Below are 19,489 nucleotides of genomic sequence, written 5' to 3'. Positions count from 1 at the left end.
CAGTGAGCAAGTCTATCAGCATCATTTTTCCAACAGCATTTTCTTGCTTTATGTCTCTTTGTCACATTTAGGTAATTCTGACAATATTTGTTACGGCGATCTGTGGAATTATTATTGTAGTTGTTTTGGTGACCACAAACTGTGCCCATAAAGGATCGGAAGGAAGGAAGGAAGGAAGGAAGGAAGGAAGGAAGGAAGGAAAGAAAGAGAAAGAAAGAAAGGGAAAGAGAAAAGAGAAAAGAGAAGAGAAAAGAGAAAAGAGAAAAGAAGAGAAAAGAAAAGAAAAGAAAAGAAAAGAAAAGAAAAGAAAAGAAAAGAAAAGAAAAGGCAAGGCAGGCCAGCCCAGGACCAGATGGCTTCATTGGTTAATTCTAGCAAACATTTAATGAAGAATTAATGTTAGTTCTTCTCAAAGTCTTCCAAAAATCTGAAAAAGAGGGAACACTCTCAAATTCATTTTAAAAACCCAGCATTATCCCAATACCAAAACCAGATAAAGACACCACAAGAAAAGAAAACTAAAGGCCAATATCCCTGATGAACACAGATGTAAAAATCTTCAACAAATTATTAGCAAGCCAAATTCAACAACATATTAAAAGGATCATACACCATGATCGATTTGGATTTATCCCTGGGATGCAAGGATGAGTGATCTCCCTCAATGAATAAAGAAGAATTTGACAAAATTAAGTGTCCATTCATGATAAAAATTCTCAACAGTTTTTCACAAAGGTGACACTGAAAGCTAAGAAAAACTTCTGTTCCCACAAATCTGATGCCAAAGCAAAGGCTTTGAAGCCAAGAAAGTAGTGGTGAAAGGCACCTTGCAGCTCCCCTGCCCCCCCTCCCCTGCCCATGAATATTCACAGGTCACTGACCTTCCAGCAGCCCAAGACACTGCAGCAATGAACGTAGCCCAAATATCATCAAACAGAGCATCTCTTCGAGAAACAAGCTTGACTATTATGCCATCATTAAGTTCCCCATAACTGCCAAGACAGCCTTGAAGAAGGCAGAAGACACTAGTGTTCACTGTGAATGTCAAGGCCAACTAGCACCTGAACAAACTGTGAAGAAGCTCTAGGACATTGACATGGCCAAGGTCAACACATTTTTTTAAGTTTATTTATTTTGAAGGGGGGGGGAGGGAATGAGTGGGGGAGGAACAGAGAGAAGGGAACAGAGAATCCCAAGAAGGATCCACAGATGGGGACAACAGGGGACTTGAACCCATGAACCATGAGATCATGACCTGAGCCAAAACCCAGAGTCAGATGCTTAACTGACTGGGCCACCCATAAGCCCCAGGATAACACCTTATTAGGCCTGATGGATAGAAGAAGGCATTATGTTCAACTGACTCCAGACTATAATGCTTTTGATGTTGCCAACAAAACTGAGAGCACCTAAAGTGAGTCTAGCTAATTATAAATATTTTCACCATGAAAAAAAACAAACCTCTTAACAAAATGGGTAGAGAGGAAATGTACTTTCATAAAATAAAAACTATATATGACAAGGACACATCATACTCAACGTTGAAAAATTGAACTTGCCCTGTATTACTTGGAACAAGATAAGGATGTCCTCTCACCACTTTTATTGAACATAATATCTCAAGTCCTACTTGCAGCAATTAGGCAAGAAAAAGAAAAAGATATCCAAATTGAAAAGGAAGAAGTAAAACTGTCACTATTTGCAGATGACATGATCCTATATATAGAAAACCCTAAAGATTTTACCAGAAAACTGTTAGAACTAAAAAATACAGTGAGGTTGCAGGATTTCAAAAACAATATACAAAAACCAGTTGTGTTTCTATACACTAATGACAAACTATCAGAAAGAGATACAGTATTAAGAAAATGATTCCATTTACAATTGCATCAAAAAGAATAAAATACCTATGAATACATTTAGCCAAGGAGGCTCTTTCTCTTCAATGAAAGGTAGCCAAGCAGTTTGGTGATAATAGCCTTGCAGTGGACGTAGAGATGTGGATCTTTGATGGGCAAGATCATCACCCTGGAAGTTGAGTCCAGTGACATTGTTGAGAATGTCAAAGCCCAAATCCTAGACAAGAAGGGCATCCTGCCTGACCAGCAGTGTCTGATTTTTGCAGGCAAATAGGTGGAGGATGGCCACAGTCTGTTAGACTACAATATTCAGAAAAAGTCCACCCTACACTTGGTGCTTCACCCTGGGCAGGGAGGGTGGCATCATCGAGCCTTCCCCATACCAGCTGGCCCAGAAATACGACTAAGACAAGATGATGTGCCCCAAGTGTTATGCTCACATTCACCCCTGCGTTGTCAACCACTGCTAGAAATGCGGCCGCATCAACAACCTGTGCCCCAAGAAGGTCAAATAAGGCCCCTCCACCGGCTCTTCCTTTGCCTGCAGGGTGGCCTCCTGCCTGGGCCCCAAGGCCCAGTTCCACCTGCACTGAAAAAAAAATTTAACCAAGGAGGTGGAAGACCTATATTCTGAAACTATAAGATGTAAGACACGAATGAAACAAACTGAGAAATACACAAATAACTGGAGAGAGGTCTCATACTCATGGATTGGAAAAATTAATACCATTACAATGCCCATACTACCCAAAAGAATCTACACATTCAGTGCAATCCTTGTCAAAACTCCAAAGATGATTTCAGAGAACAAAACAAACTTAGAATTTATATGGAAGCACAAAAGACCCCAAATAGCCAAAGCAATCTTGAGAAAGAACAAAGCAGGAGTCATCATGCTCCCTGATTTCAAACTGTATTACAAAGCTACAGTATTCAAAACAGTAATGTATTGGCATTAAAATAAACACATAGATCAACAGAACACAATAGAGAGCCCAAAAATATACCCACAATTACACAGTCTATTAATGCATGACAAAGGAACCAAGAATATACAATGGAGAAAGGACAGTCTCTTCAATGAATGGTCTTGGAAAAGTGGAAAGCTGCATGCAAAATAATGAAACTGGACCACCAACTTAAACCATACACAAAAATCCACTCAAAATGGATTAAAGACTTAAATGTAAGACCTGAAACCATAAAACTCCTAGAAGAAAATGTAAAAGATCAGCATCTTGACATCTATCTTGGTGATGGTGTTTTAGATGTGATACCAAAAGCAAAAGCAGCAAGAAAAACAAAAGATTGGGACTACAGGAAACTGAAGTTTCCCCACAGCAACAGAAACCATCATTAAAATGAAAAGGCAAACTACCGAGTCACATATCTGATAAAGGGTTAACATCTAAAATACATAACAAACTCCTACAACTCAATAGCAAACAACTGGATTTTAAAAGGGACAGAAGATTTGAAGAGGTATCTTTCTAAGGATGACATATGAAAGGCCAACAGGGACATGAACAGGCTCAACATCACTATTCATCAGGGACATTCAAATCAAAACCACCATGAGACATGAACTCACATCTGTTATTGTTACTAGTTAAAAGACAAGAAATAACAGGTGTTTGAGAGGATGTGGAGAAAAATAAACATTTTCATGCTACTGAAAATGTAAATTGGTCTATCCACTATGGAAAAAAAAGTATGGAGATGTCTAAAAAATAATTAAAAATAGAACTACCATATGATCCATCAATTCCACTTCTGGGTTCTTATTAGAAGGAAATGAAATAACTCTGCCAAGATACAGGTACCCCCTGTTCATTGTAGCATTCTTTCCAATAGCCAAGACATGGAAACAACCTATACGTCTGTCAACTGATAAACAGATAAAGAAAATGTGAAATGTATATACAATTGAATATTGGCTGTAAAAAAGAAGGAAATCTTGCCATTTGCAACAATATAGATGGCCCTTGAGACATTATGCCATGTGAAATAAGCTAGACGGACAAAGAAAAACACTCTATTACCATATTATCTTACCCACATGTGCAATCTAAAAACCAAAAACCAAAAACCAAAACAAAACAAAACAAAAAAAACAAATCTGAGCTCAAAGATACAAGGAACAGACCTGTGATTCTGGCTGCAGGGGGTAGGTGAACTGGGTGAAGGTGGTCAAAAGGTATAAAGTTCCAATTATAAGATAAGTAATTCCTAGGGATATTATGTATGGCATATTGACTATAATTAACAATACTCTGTTGGATATGTGAAAGTTACTAAGAGAGTGGATTTTAAATGGTCTCATATGAAAAAATATTTGTAATTGTGGGGTGATGGATATTAACTAAATTTATTATGGAGATCATTTTGCAATGTATTCATGTGTCAAATCATTATGCTGTACAGCTAAAACTATACAATGTTATATGCCAATTCTACCTCAGTGAAAAAAAAAATCTGAGCCAATATAGATATATTTTGATCTAGAGTAAGCCACAAATATGGATTAAAAATTTTTGGCTTGGGGCAGCTGGGTGAGCCAGTTGATGGAGCATCCCACTTCAGCTCAGGTCATAATCTCACAGTTTGTGAGTTTGGGCCCCATATCGGGCTTGCTCCTGTCAGCGCAGAACCCGCTTCAGATCCTCTGTCCCCCTCCAGCTCTGCCCCTCCCCTACTCAGGGTCTCTCTCTCTCAATAAATAAATGAACACTAGAAAAATTTAAAAATAGAAAATAAAACATTTTGGTGTTCATCCAAACATATCTTACCCAATTGCATTTCTCTACAGTGTGTTTCTCTGTTCAGAATTTACCATGGGTTTATGTTGTTACAGGATCAATTTCAAGACCTAAATAGTGAACATATACATAAGTATGAACACTGCTTGGAGAGGGAGGGAGTTGTCCATTCATTGTCTGTCTTCACTATAAAGGTATTAAAAAGAGCACTTAAGGGGCACCTGGGTGGCTCAGTTGGTTGAGCAGCCGACTTCGGCTCAGGTCATGATCTCGCAGTCCGTGAGTTCGAGCCCCGCGTCGGGCTCTGTGCTGACAGCTCAGAGCCTGGAGCCTGTTTCAGATTCTGTGTCTCCCTCTCGCTGACCCTCCCCTGTTCATGCTCTGTCTCTCTCTGTCTCAAAAATAAATAAAACGTTAAAAAAAAAAATTTAAAAAAAGAGCACTTAATAAGCTAAATAGGTTTTGTCTAAAATTTTTTAAAAAGTCCTGATTTGTAGTGTTTGCTGATTTCCCTGGTCTAAACACACTCCCAGCATGGCTGTTTGAAGCTACCAACATGACGTCACTGGATGTGGCAGCTGAGCTTCATACGGTGTTTCCACCACACAGCTAAGACAAACATAAATGACCTCAAGAGCTCAGGTAATAGTATAATGGAGTAAAACACTGAAGAAGTGATGGATTTTGAGTGCTTACTATTAAGTTTTTAGAAACTGAATTACATGTTTCCATAACTTGTATTTTTAACAATGGGTGGTTTAACAACTGACTCACATAGTTCCAGAAAATTAAAACATCTCCTCTCCTGGGCCTGTTTGAGCCGTTGCCAGTCTATCTCTTCATAGAGGCAGAGAACAGATGGGCGGCCAGAGCAGGACAACCAGAAGTCACAGTGGGATAAAATGGGGTGGGATGGAGAGAAAGGCACAGAGAGTCTAGAACTGTTAGGAAGACACAATCTTCGACTAAATGTCTTCTAAGATGTGGGGGACACAAGAAACCAAGCGTGCCAAAGGTGGTTCCCAGGTTTAGGGTGAGGATGACTGAGTGGATGGTGGGGGTTCCCTTTAGCCAGCCAAGGATTTCGGCAGGAGTAGATGTGGGGAGAAACCTATTACCTCAGTCTGATCTGTCCTTGTGACTTATACTGGGCAAAAGGACTCAGGGGCAACTGACGCTCACTGACTGGATGAATGAATGGTCAGCTAAGGCCAAGCATGCCCCAAACTGAAAAGTTCTCAATGTGAAGTAAACGAATTCCTCCTGAGAAGTCAGCCACCAACTGTTAGTTTGGAAAACAAAACAAATTCCAGATAGGGCTAATATCCACAAATGCTAAATGAGCAATCCTTTCAACAGTCAGGTCTAAGATAATGTGAAAATCTCTTCGGCTCAATTAGTCTAAGTCTGCACAGTGAGCAGAATCTTGCAATAGTCTGAATGACAGATTATATAAAAATGCAACCTTTACAATTTCAGTTAAATTTTGGAGGAAAAAAAATCCCTTCTCCCCAAATCAAACATATTATCTCCTCGTTAAATCCTCATTGTCTTCAATGTGTCTTTGCCTCTTTACTGCTTATTACCAAACCTATCTTACTTTTCTCAAATCAAAGTGGTTTTCTTCAAGCTAAGGGCTCCCCACTGGAGCTGGGTTGGGCTTCATTACTGAGAGGACATGGACAGCTTCACAGGAGGCCAACTTGATCAGCACCTCAGAATTTTAAGTCCCTTCCCTCTGTTTTTCCTATCCTCCACTCCTAGCTATCCCCAACGTGGGCTAAATACCCACTGCCATGGCAGAGAGGACGCGATAAGGATCACACAGTGCAAAGGAACCCAGTGCATCACTGCGCAGGGTGGACAGCCCCAGGCCTGTGGTCCTGCTGAACACACCGGGCCAAGTTGCTCCAACAGGGTGAAGGCACTTGTGTCTTCTTGCTCCCCCACCAGGCTCAGTGTGGGTCCGCGTTGGCCAGAATGTGCCTGATTCACCCTGTGCCTGGTGAGCACGGTGATGCCCTCTCAGCTTCAGACCCCAGGGGTACTTTCTGAAGCCTGTCATCATGGGCTACGGCAGCCAGAACCAATGCCCGCCATGAAGCTGTGTCTCTCCTCTCCTCTGACTCAAGACTTTCCCACACATGTAATCCCATCTCTCCATTCTCCGGGTCCCTGCCCACCTCGTGCTCCCTCTCCCTGCCATGACCTCCCACTCGTCTGCACCCTCCGACACTTCACAGGTACTCCACTTATGAGTGCTGAGGGTTCGGCAGTTCAAATGTAGTTCTCAGGGGGGAAAATGTGGTTTTGCAACATCGGGGGACTTTTTAAAAAATAGCTTCATGTAAAAATGTACTAAAGCTAAATGGAAAAATGGTGTTTACTTAGTGGCTTTATCAAATACATTAACAATTATTTGGAGCACCTGCTGTGAGTCCAGTACATGCGTATAAATTCAACATCATGCTAATATACTGATTACATAAAAAACATTTCTAAATGTGAGTAGCCACTTCCTGGGATGAATGAGGTCATGTTTTCAATCGCAGTTCCCTTTTTCTCCAACTGTCTTGGAAGAACATGGAAAATACATTAGAGCATGTGTGACATATTAGCTACATACAGACCAATACTGAACACATAATACTAATTTGGGACTAGATAAAAGCTTCATCTTTAATCTCCTATGCCTTTCAAAGGTTACTGTGTTAGGGAGTAAACATTAGTTTTCATAATAACTTCCCTATGTCTCCTGGGCACACACAGTGGGGTCCCTGCCCCCAGGTGAGAACTGATCCAAAGCAGGATAAGATTAAGAGTCCAATGGGCAATGCAGAAGAGAAGCAGAACCATCGCCTCATGGCAGGTGCAGGAGAGATATGGCGGGCAGGTTCTGGAAGTTTTCTTGGAGGGAGGAGAAGCTGGGTAGAGTCCTAAAGAACAAGGAAGCTGCAAACAGTCCATGCCATTAAAAACATGAGACATACCTCAAATCCTGGGCATTTAGGACAAATTCAAACATATTTATCACTAGCAACGAGCAGAAAGCAGCCTGTAATTCTGTCTCTGCTTGTTGCCTGCACCAGACTTTCTCTCAGTTTTACAGAGAGTGCCTGAGCTACGGTACTGTTTTAGTATTGAGGAGCCTATTCTGCCACGCCCTAGAAGAGAAGTCCAAAAATCATGGAAAGGCTTATTATTAGCCCAGCCACCTGCCAGGAAGGAAAGGACTAGAGGGAACAGAAGTTGGCAAATGTGGGGAGAGTAGAGGCCTAAGAACAGAGAAGGGCAAGGACAGACCTAAGAGAAAGCCAGTCTGGGGCTGCAGAATGGGGATGGGCCTTGTGGCAGGGGGCAGAAGGCTGTCACAGGACAAGGCACCTGGGGTTCCTGCTGTCTACTGGAGAGCTCTAAGAATAAGAGCTTTTTGCTGCAGTTTAAGAACTAATGAAAGGTGCTCCCACAATTCCCCCAAACAAAAGTGTTCCCTAAAGACCTGCTTAAGTGCCCAGCAGATCATCTTCCCATAACAGGGGGAGCATTGCCAGGGGCCTGGAGAATGGGTCTTAGCCTCATCTCTTGGGAGGCCATCTGCTGCCGGTTCACTGGCTGAAACCAGATGGTGTGCTCAGCTTGTTAGCCCCTGTCACCTGTGAATGGGAAGGGGGATTCAGGGTAAGATTTGACAGGGGAGGGAATGGCGAAACCAGCTGCCTGACAGAAATAAAGTGTGAGCCACAAATGCGAACTACATGTGTCATTTTAAATTTTCTGGCAGTCACATGAAAAAGTAAAAACAGGCAAAACTGATTTTAATGATATTTTAGGTACGATATGTGCAAGTATCATTTCCACATGTCATCAGTCTAAGACTATGATACTTTTAATGAGATCATTTACATTCTTTTTCATACTAAGTCTCTGAAATTTAGCACGTGGCTTACACGTGGAGCGCATCTCTAGCCATATTTCAAGACTGGACATGCAGCTCTAGGGGGTCCCCTGCAAGGCAAGGTCCTGAGCAGCATGGGTCAGGGTCCCCATATTCAGGAGAAGAGGGCTGGATGGCCGCCACAAGCGAAAAAAATCTTTTCCGACTAGATTTAACCCAGAACAGACCCTACTGATGAACCAGTGATCCAACTTTATAGTATCAGAGCCTGACGGCCATTCATCCTGTCCAATAGCTCTTCAACCTCAGAGTCCCATCAGAAGCCTTGTTAAAACAGATTGCCTAGGCCCACCCTTGGAGTTTCGATTCTGTTGGTCTGACTTTGCAATTATAACAAATTCCTGGGCTGCTGCAGCTCCAGGGAACTACACTGGGAGAAACCACTGACCTAGCCTAACCTCTGGCCAGTGAGCGACCTCCCCCGACAGCTTTTCCTACTGAGTGCTCAATATACTCCTATTTGATTACCTCCCTTAGTGATGAACTCACTAGCCACAAACTACCTAGGAGCTTGGCCCATTCTGTTAATTCTTTCTTATGTTGAGCTTAATCTGATTCCTTAAAATTTTCCACTGTTTTTGCCTTCAGGGCCTAGTCCCTCCGTCCCCACACAAAGCCTTCCCAAAAGGGAAGACCTGTTCTTTCACCCTTCTTACTCCCTGCCACTCTATACCCTCTGTATCTTGTCTTAGGCACTTTTGACAGGTTTAGTCATATGCATTATAATTGTAGTGAAGTTCTATTTTTTCCCTAATTTTTACAATTTCAAGATTAAATAGCATACTATACAACAAAATAGGAATGAACCCCAAAAAGTTCATCTCAAAGCAAGAATCCATCACTGCAAACTTGGACAATTCAGTCCTCATTTCTGCCCCTATTATTCTCAAACAAGTTACACAGATAAAAGTGCTTTTAAAGCAGTGACCCCAAACGTCTGTCCCCAGAGTGATGTTAGGATGTTACAATGCTTATATCAGTCTGCAGTGGAAGAAACAAGTGTTTTTACTAAGCAAAACTTATTCAAGTTAAATAGCTATTCTTCATTCAGAAATTATGTCCTTCCCTTCTTTTTCACTGTTGAAACAACTTCTCTTCCCTAAAACGAGGATGTGGAGGTGGTCACTAGAATTCCAGTATTCTCTCCCTCCCCTCCCTCACTACTGCCAGGTCTGGAAAGTCCTGTGCAAAATGCAGGTTAGACTGCTCTCATTCTGTTCTCCTTCAGCCTTTGTCTCAGAACCTTGATGAGCCAGAAATCAGCATGCCACCTCAGAGCCTGATCAGAACCTTCCCCTGCTACAACCTAGTAGAACAGGGGATATTTTCTGGAGCTGTTCATTGGGTGTCCGTGCTCCCTAACTTCACACACACACACACACACACACACACACACACACACACACAAAACGACCTTCCTCTTAATGGACAGGCAACCTCTGCACCTCTCTTGGGATTCTCCATGACCTGTGAGTCATCCATCCATGAGAAGAGGGACCAGATGATCCAAGCTAAAGGACACAAGACCGCCAGCGGCACCACCACCCTCTTGCCCCCTGGCTTCCCATACTCTCTGCCAGGGCTCCATGCCTGCAGCATGTTGGCTTCTGGGAGCGCTGGGCTCTCCATATTCTCATGGCCAAGGCTTGGAGGAAAAAGCAAGAATGGGGGACGCACTAAGGGTGGGCTAGTACTATAGGGATGCCAGTGGTGAGGCCCCTCTGCTTTGATGATGCCAGCTTAGGAAAAGCTGGTGTGAAGATGGAATCCTAGAAGTGTCCTTTCCCAACATGAGCTTGACACCTGGAGCATGGTGGCAGGTCCCCGAAATTCCACTTTGAGTCATGCATTTGGATTTGGATTTAGACCTCGTGAAAAGGCAAAAGCATTAAGGAAACAGGTCCTCACGTCTTACTGCTACACAGAGGTTGAGACGGGCTCTGCCCCAGGGTGCAGGGTTGACAGGAGGAGGCCATTTCTGGGATCCCAGGAAGAGTGTACCTGGCCTAGGAAGGCGGGTAGTTCGAAAAAGAAAATTACCTTCTGGAAATGTGGTCAGCAAACTTTCTCTGTGAAGGGCCAGAGAGTAAATATTTTAGGCTTTGTAGGCCACAAGGTGTCTGTTGTAACTTCTCAGCTGCTGTAGCGTGAAAGCAGCCACTACGTAACACAGAATGTGGCTGTATTCCCACATAACTTTACGTGTACGACAGACCACATGTGGCCTGTAGGGTGTGGTTTGTTGCCCCTTGTCCTAGACGACACCTAAAAAAACTCTAGCCAGTCTCCTTTGGTCCTACGTTCTCTGTTTCTCCTGCTCTCACTTCACACCTCCCCTGCACGGCGCTCTAGAAATGCATCCTATTTATCAGTCTGTAACCCCCACAGCTTCTGGGGCAGAGACTGTCCCTGGCACCAGTACAGGTGTTTAGTACATATTTGGGGAGCAAGTGTGTGTGGTGGAAGGGGAGACGGTATTTACAGCAGACAAACCTCACTGACCACTTCCAGCCCCTTGGCAAGAAGCTACAGGGCTCACACAGGAAAAGGGATTTTTGCTGACGACAAGCACTACCAGGAGATAGCATCCTGGCTTACAATTTCATTCCTTGTTAAAATGCAAACCCATGGGCGGATCTTGACGTCAAGGCTAACATCCCAGAAATCAGCACAGCCAGAACCGCCTTCAGACAGGCTGCTCCCACCTCTGGGGAGCCCTTCCCGTCACAGACTCATCACCATTCACTCCAGCCTCCTCCGATGAGGAGGAAAAACACTGTGGCCAGCCAGAGACATAAAAATTCTTTGTTATTGGAAAATCTAAGTGTCTCTCCAGGCCTGTGCAGCACCATTAGGTGACGTCAATGGCTCAGGGTATCTGAGCTCTGCGTTTCCACTCTTCTCAGAACAACAGCTAATTCACGGCAATAAAGATGTTTCTATTTACAGCATCAGAAAAGAGGTGGCCCTCTTTTCTGTATTCTGCACCCCTAAGTCCTGTACTAAGGGCTTGCCTGCTCTCCCTGGGAAGCAGGAAGGATTTGTAGGTGGCAGGAAGCCAGGACCTAGACATTCAATTCCATTCAAGCTAACCATCGGCCAAAGGGCCCACCGTGCATCAGGCAGCATGGGCCCCCAAGGACAAGCACAGTCTGGTGACCGCACTGGAGAGGAGAGGGCATTGAGGCACACAAACAGCCATGATGACGGTGGGGGTGACAGATGGGTAGAATGTGGGCACACGTGGTTGTGGGAAGACCGGTGACAAGGAGGCTGGGGGTCCGACTGAGAAAGAAAGGAGGAAGATCAAGCATCGGCTGGTGGGGGAAGGCTGTGCTTGATACTGGCCACAAAATGTACTTGGCTCATCTCTGGCATGAACACGAATTAGCACAGGTGGGCCTACACCGTGCACAGCAGCTTCACAGCCCATGACAGGTTGGCTTGCACTGCGTGGGTTCAGTGGTTCGTCTTTCAAGAGCCACCAGGATGTCTCCCCACCTGTCACCTCTCACCCAGATCTCTTTCTTTCTCTTGGAATGTGTAAACTTTGCTATTGACAGAATCTACTTTTCTATGAAAGTCAATTCCCTTCCTTTCCCAGATGTCTCGGTAGTAAATGAAAACTTCCTGATTCTAGGTGAAATTCTCCGTGCTGAAGGAGGCATTTTATGATGACTTAAATACTATGAAAACGTACGATTCCCTTCACTAGTCCAGAATATTTTGCTACAATAGCCAAATCACTCTTGAGAAAGAACAAAGCTGGAGGCACCATGCTCCCTGATTTCAAACTACATTACAAAGCTGTAGTGATCAAAAGAGTATGGTGTTGGCATAAAAAAAGAAACATACATCAGTGGGACAGAAGAGAGAACCCAGAAATAAACTCATATATATGGTCAACTAATTTATCACAAGTCAACAATATACAATGGGGAAAAGACAGTCTGTTCAATAAATGGTACTAGGAAAACTGGAAAGCCACATACCAAAGAATAACACTGAACCGGTATCTTAGACCATACAGAAAAATCAACTCAAAATGTAAGAAATATTTGAACATGATATCTGAAACCATAAAACCCTTAGAAGAAAACATAGGGACTAAGCTCCTTGACACTGGTCTTGGTTATGATTTTTTGGATACAACAGCAAAAACAAATGCAAAAAAAGAAAAAATAAATAACTGACACTACCATCATCACACTAAAAACCTTCTGCATAGCAAAGGAAACCATCAACAAAATAAAAAGGCAACCTACCAACTGGGAGAAAATACTTGTAAATCATAGATAAGGGATTAGTACCCGAAATATATAAAGAACTCCTACAAATCAAAAGCCAAAAAAATTTTTTTGATTTAAACACTGGCAGAAGATCTGGACAGACACTTTTTCAAAGAAGACATAAAAATGGCCAACAGGTACATGCAAAAGCGCTCAACATCACTAATCATCAGCAAAATGCAAATCAAAACCACATTGAGATATCAATTCACATCTTTTGAAGTGGTTAGTATCAAAAAGATAGGAAATGTCAAGTGTTGGTGAAGATGTGAAGAAAAGGGCACAGGTGCTATGTAAAAACACTTTGGAGGTTCCTCAAAAAATGAAAAATGTTACTACGATATGGTCTGGCAACTTACCCCCGGACATTTATCCAAAGGAAACAAAAACACTAACTCAAAGAGATATATGCACCCCCATGTTCACCGCAGCATGGTTTCCATTAGTCAAGACACAGAAACAACCTAAGCATCCACTGATGGATGAATGGAGAAAGAAAATGTGGTCTCTCTCTCTCTGTCTCTCTCTGTCTCTAATACACACACACACACACACACACACACACACACACACACGCACACACACGATTATTCAGCCATCAGAAAAGAAGGAAATTTTGCTATTTGCAGTAATATGGATGGACCTAGATTATCTCCTAGGTATCTTAAGTGAATTAAGTCAGACGGAGAAAGACAAATACCATGATATCACTTACATGCAGAATGGAAAACAAAAAACTGAATGTATAGATACAGAGAACAGGTTGGCTGCCAGAGGCGGGGTGCGGGGATGGAGAAATGGGTTAAGGGGTCAAAGGTCCAAACTTCCATTTATTAAGTAAGTTATGGGGATATAATGTACAGCATGGTGACCATTGTTAACAATACTGTAATGTAAATTTGAAAGCTGCTAAGAGAATAGGTCTCAAACGAAGACTTCATCACAAAAAATGTTTTGGAATTATGTGTGGTGATGCATGTTGACTTATGGTGGTGATCGTTTTGCAATATATACATGTATCAAATCATTATTTAAAAAAATCAGGCATGAAGACATGAATACCTTCAATGGACTGAGATACCAGCTGAAAGCCCACCACAGGCTCACGGCACCCAGGTTGGACTCCCCTCCAGGAGCTGCCTATTCATGGGGGAGGAGCCTGGGCATCAGCAAGTCCTATGACCCCAAAGTTTCTCTCCTTGTCTGGCCAGCCTCCACTATCTGATCCCAAACTTTCCAAGTCTCCAACATGCTCCTCTAAAATGGGTCATGCCCCAAAGACCTTCATATCCTTTCATGACATTATCCCTTCTTTTAAAATCTCCATCTATATCAAAGGCCACATTTTGTGTTTTCAAAAACAGATCACTAGTAATTATGTATGTTCAGGGCTTTTTAACCAATAAACCTTAAAGGATGAATGAAAATACACACAACCCAATATTAAAAGTATAAGAAAGAAAATTTACCAATATCAGCATTGTTCTCTATGACAAAACTACCTTTATAAGTTCTTAAATATAGCAACGTATTAAAATTCTGTTATTCCAGAAGACAAGATTCTAACGTATTGTTCTGCATGGTGTAATGGTAAAAATAAACAGTACTAATAGTACTAATTTTTACTAACTTGGAATGATTGTTTTTGATATGAATTGGTGGGAGTGAAATGCTCAAATACATACATGCTTTTCATTCATTTAAGAAATTATGATAGAAAAAGAGGACTTTTTTTATTTGGAAGAAGAATTTTATGCTCTCATGAAATACATTAGTCTTTAGTTGCACAGCCACAGGCTAAATCATAACTGCTGTATATTACTAACAAAGCAACATAAGCCTGCAGGGAATTTTTTTTTCTACTATTTGCCTGTCAAAGGAGCCTAATTTTGCCATACACCTCCTAAATTAGCAAGTACAGGAAGATATGGATAAAGACAAGCAGAGAACAGTGGTGAGAATGTAACATGTGGTCAAGCTGACAAAGCAAAAGGAAGGAAACTGAATACCATACCTGCTTATTATTGTCAGTGGTACAACACAGCTTCTTGAGGGAGACAAAATGCCTAATTTTCCTAATAACATAAATTATCAGTTATTAGTGAGTCAGATAGGAGATGATTCAACAAATCAGCAAATGAAAACATCAACAGAATTTCTTAAAGCAAAACCCCAGGGTCCATTCTAGGGCACATTTAAATTTCAAACAAAACCTAGTCTACGGAAAACACATTTTTCATACACAGCCCACACATGCCTCCAGAAACTGGGCTTCCCTTTTAATCACAGTTGGCTCAGAAACACTTTCCTAATGGATATTTCATTTTGCAACTGACTCCTGAAGCTTGTCTCCCAGATATCTCCAGTGATAGGATGAAATGCTCCTCGAGAAGTTGGTTTTAGTTCCGCTGACATGAATAATTTTACAGCTTATATAAAAAGCAAAAGACTCATTTGGACAATGACCAAATTACATGGCTGCTGTTTTTATATTAATGTTCCATATTCTTTCACAGCATGGTCATCACAATGATGGCATTTTTCAGGCAGAGAAAAATCCTCTTATTTCAAGGTTATGGACAGAATCCCAAAACGGCCTACGGTCTTGCTCATTACCACAAGGGAGACCAGAAAAGGCTATCCAGCTCCCTGCACAAAAATCAGCTCAAGGTAGATTTGGTACTGAGAGGGGAGCCAGGAAATTCTAGAGGGCTATGTGAGATTTTATAGGAACAGGAATGAGTCTCCTGTTTCGCTCTCTTTGATTCAGTTTTCTCTGGAGGACTTAAGAGAGTATAGAAAATACTGGATATTCTGTAATAAGCCTCAGTAAACAGGAAGAGATAAAATTTCCCTACTTTTAATAAGAATTTCCTTTGATAGTGCACTGTCTACAAGTGAGGGAAAAATAACACTGCGTCTAGACAAAAGAACTTCCCACTTATCTGTAAAATCAGAGAGATAAGAAAAATTCATTCTGACAGAAATTACCAAGCAAAAGTGTCTCCTCTGCCTTGGTCACCTAAGAATTCTGGCCACACACACAGAGCGAATCTTAGCTTAAGTTTTCTGAGAAGATGGTACCAACGTGACAGCCATCATGGCCTCTGAGCACAGACTGTTAGTGGAAATGGCCATGCCAAGGCCACCAGCTCAAGGGGCAGGGGGTGGCAGGGGAGGCCTCTCTCTGTGCTCAAAACCCTTGTCAGGCCTGCCAATGCCCCAGAGGGAAGCCAAGTGTCAGGAAATACGAGATGATGGTCTCTGAAATGAGGGCTAACAATTTCAAAACTTATCAAACAAGTACAACTGGAGAGGAAACAACCTAAGACATTTAGCTGACTTTACAGAATGTTTTGTTTTCTAACCACCCAACAATTTGGAAGGTACTCAGGTAGTCTTACGAGTCACAGGCAGGACTCACCACTTCTGGTTACTGGCATGACAACTGCTACCTCTTCTTTTTCCAAAACATCACGTGACAGCATGGGTCCCTTGTAAACCATGCTATGAAGCTAGTGTTGACCTTCAAGGTGGTTTACTAGAGGCTCCTCAGTGGCGTACTTGTTCAGGGATCCTGTTTGGCTTTGTAAACCCTCTCACAAAATTTAACTGAGAGAAGGAAAAGAAATTATGTATTGACCTTCTCTGATAATCTGACATTAAATGGAATCTTATCACCTGATTCTGGCCAAACACACCTTTATCTATGTAACCATGACCTCCAGGACTCTCTTCACCTTGTGGAACAAGCCGCGAGCCAGCCTGAAGAGAACCACTACAGAGCTGGTGCCTCAAGGAGAAAAAGGTGGCTCCCAGTGCAGGGCTGAAGCCAGCGAGCCTTGTTGTTTTGTTGTTGCTGTTATGACAGGGGAAAGCCTAAACACAGCTCCTTCAGAGGGTAGTGAGGATAATGGAACCACAGACGATAAGGCGGAGGTGGGCAGCTGGGGAGATGCTTTGTATAGCCCATAAGCAAGAGAAGAGAGGGAAAGGGAAAGCCACGTCTAGAGGCTGTTGCCAGCCACATGGGTCTGTCCACAGTATATGCTATGTACAGCCCAACCCCACCGTATTAGTGGGTCTAGTGCTTACACTGGTATTTCAATATGCAAACCCAATGCCCACATGAGCCCTTCAATTAAAAGAGTTCAAGAGTTCGCTCTCACCCTCCTTGGCCAATCACTGGGGTAATCTTCACGTGCTGCTGGATGCTGTCCCCGGATTTCCGTCTGGCATAGTAAACCCCCTGCCACTCCTACATGGACAAAGAGAGCTCTTAAAATCCTTCCATTGAGGCTAATGGCTGCTTCTTCAGAGGATCTCATCAAGTTGAGCAATAAAGTTCCCACATGCTTTCATTACATTCCATAAAACATTGCTTTATCATTGTACCTATTGTAACACTTATTACCTAAGGCTCGTGGTCACCCTGCACTAAGACCCCAAGACCAACATGTCCGCCTCCAAGATGGCCCCTCAGGGTCCTAGGACAGTTGATGAGTGGGTAGAGCTCCACTCTCAGTCCTATGGGTCTAAGTGGCACCAGGTCAAGGGATTCTGATGGGGTCTTCCTTCAAATCTTCACAGCAACCTGTAAGCTTGATATTATCATCCTTAGTTTTCAGATGGGTAAACCAAGGCTCAGAGATTCTAACTAACTTGCCCACATACACAAAGTGGAAAATGTGGTTCTAAGTTCTTGTCTCTTAATTTATCTTGAAACCTGTCTGCTTACTTTCTACGGGGCATCCTACCAAGACTTCTCAGGGATTCGTCTGACTCCTGGCAGTTTCTATGAGGTTAAGGAGAGTGTGAGCATTCTTACTGTCTCTGGACCCCAGGGAATTAGCTCATCAAGAGCCTGGTGGTCCCTCTACCATGTCTGAGAGGAAGGAGATAAACCAGAACCCAATTTTCTCTTCAGCCCGTTTCTGCCCCCTCCCTCACACGAGACGGCTAACTGGTGTGCCTCTTGGGCCACTACGCGTGTGGCAGTACCACCCTGGCAAAATTTTCTAGAGTACTTGATAATGTCCTGATTCCTTTTCAGTCTCACTGCCCCTATTGTTTAAAAATTAACATTGGCTGTCATATACAACCCAAACGTATTTTATTCCTATAAACAGTCCCCAATTAAAAGAACACAGTGCTCATTTCACTATTTCACATCAGAGAAAGCACACAAGATGAAAGACATAACTACGTGAAAGCATTCTGAATGCTTAAAAGAATATGCACAGGGAGTTCCAGCTGCCAGAGCCACACTCCACTTCCGGAAGAGAGGGCTTCAGGGAAGCTTCCTGCCACACAGACAGCCCTCTCTTTGGCTGCTGGACAAACTGACATGACAGGGAGAAGTGAGTTGCATGTCTCTACTCAACTATGATCAGGAAAGAGAACAGAAAAAGGGAAAAGTGACCAAGAACAGGGCCCACATAGAAATACGGATACATGTACTTCCAGTCCCCCAAACAATGGACACACTAAAAACACACAACATCCCTGTGGGCAGAACTCTGCTCAGAGGCAGCAACGATACTCCAGCAAAGAGAGCGAGGACAGATTCATGGAAAGGATAAACTCTCCTTACACAAAGTCATCAGGTTCTACATCATCGTAAGTGCTTGATTCACTTGTATCCAAAATTAACCCCCAACTTGACTCATTTTGCCAACATAAGAGATCTTTCACTTAATTATCATGTCATCAAAGGAGCCAATCTTAAAGACGTGACATAAAACTCAGAAACAAAAATGCATTGGGGAGGGGTTTGCAAATCTGTCTGTCGCACCCACCTTGCCCTTCTTGATGCACGTGTTGATGGTGTCAAGAAGGTCTGCCCGGTTCTTATCACTTTTGGGCAGCTCAGCGAGCTCTTTCCCCAGGAGCTCGCCTTTGTGGTAGCCCATCATCCTTTCAAAGGCTGGGTTGACGTACTGTGAACAGGAGGTGGTTAAAGGTCAGTGTGGGTATGCTGTGTGCCCTCAGGAGTGCTTGCTGGGACACAGAGGAACAGGTTGGAATATCAAGTAAGAAGTTCCCTGGATGAGCACTCTCTGATGTGGGTGCCGACTGGTCTCTGTCACTTCAATAAGCCCCCTGGAGTCGCTGCCTCACTCCTGAGCAGCAGTGTATTCATTCACCACCCCAGTGCCCTAGTTCTCTCTGGGGCATTGGAAGAAATTCCTTAGCAGACAAAGAGCAAGAAGTCCTCATCTAGTAGAGCCAGCCTCTTGTGGGCCTTACTCATCCCCAATCGGCCAAGAAGAAAACAGTCAAAAAATAAAAATGAGTTAGAATAAAAATGAATTGGTTGAACAGGTTGTGGCTTCTATTAGTCACATCTCTACAAGGCAGAGATTGGCTCTCTCATGCCTCCTTTCTAACTGCCACTGCCTACTAACCAATGCTATGGCTTGGGGCCACTTCCCATCTCACCTGAACCATAAATCTAGTTAAACAGGTTGTGCAGGAGGCAGCCCTTTCAGTACTGGGCACATGTGGGTGTGAGAAGAGGCCACCTTGGCACATCTGGAGCCAGCATACTCAGAGGTTTCTTTCTAAAATTCTGCCCAGGGCCCTGGAATTCAGAGCTATTTCCTTGCCTGACTCCCAGGTCCCATC

The 19,489-nt window shown here is 43.0% G+C and overlaps 1 protein-coding gene and 1 pseudogene across 2 annotated transcripts in view; one reads left to right on the top strand and one right to left on the bottom strand.

Moving 5' to 3' along the window:
• Nucleotides 1-19,489, bottom strand: part of PDE8B (phosphodiesterase 8B) — a 141,135-nt gene that overhangs the window by 78,945 nt on the left and 42,701 nt on the right. Inside the window, exons 7-9 of one of the 2 annotated variants that reach the window (XM_049649689.1) lie at nt 18,661-18,801; nt 17,032-17,120; nt 14,877-14,937 (exon numbers count right to left, since the gene is read on the bottom strand). In XM_049649689.1, the coding sequence (XP_049505646.1) occupies nt 14,877-14,937; nt 17,032-17,120; nt 18,661-18,801 (291 nt within the window). The remainder of the gene's footprint in view (nt 1-14,876; nt 14,938-17,031; nt 17,121-18,660; nt 18,802-19,489) is intronic. The other variant, XM_049649690.1, reaches the window with a different exon arrangement.
• Nucleotides 1,376-2,374, top strand: LOC125935047 (ubiquitin-60S ribosomal protein L40-like; annotated as a pseudogene).

Source organism: Panthera uncia, assembly GCF_023721935.1.
Source record: "Panthera uncia isolate 11264 chromosome A1 unlocalized genomic scaffold, Puncia_PCG_1.0 HiC_scaffold_17, whole genome shotgun sequence".
Lineage (NCBI taxonomy): Eukaryota > Metazoa > Chordata > Mammalia > Carnivora > Felidae > Panthera > Panthera uncia.
Note: the sequence above shows the minus strand (reverse complement) of the source record. Positions and strands in the feature narration are given on the sequence as shown.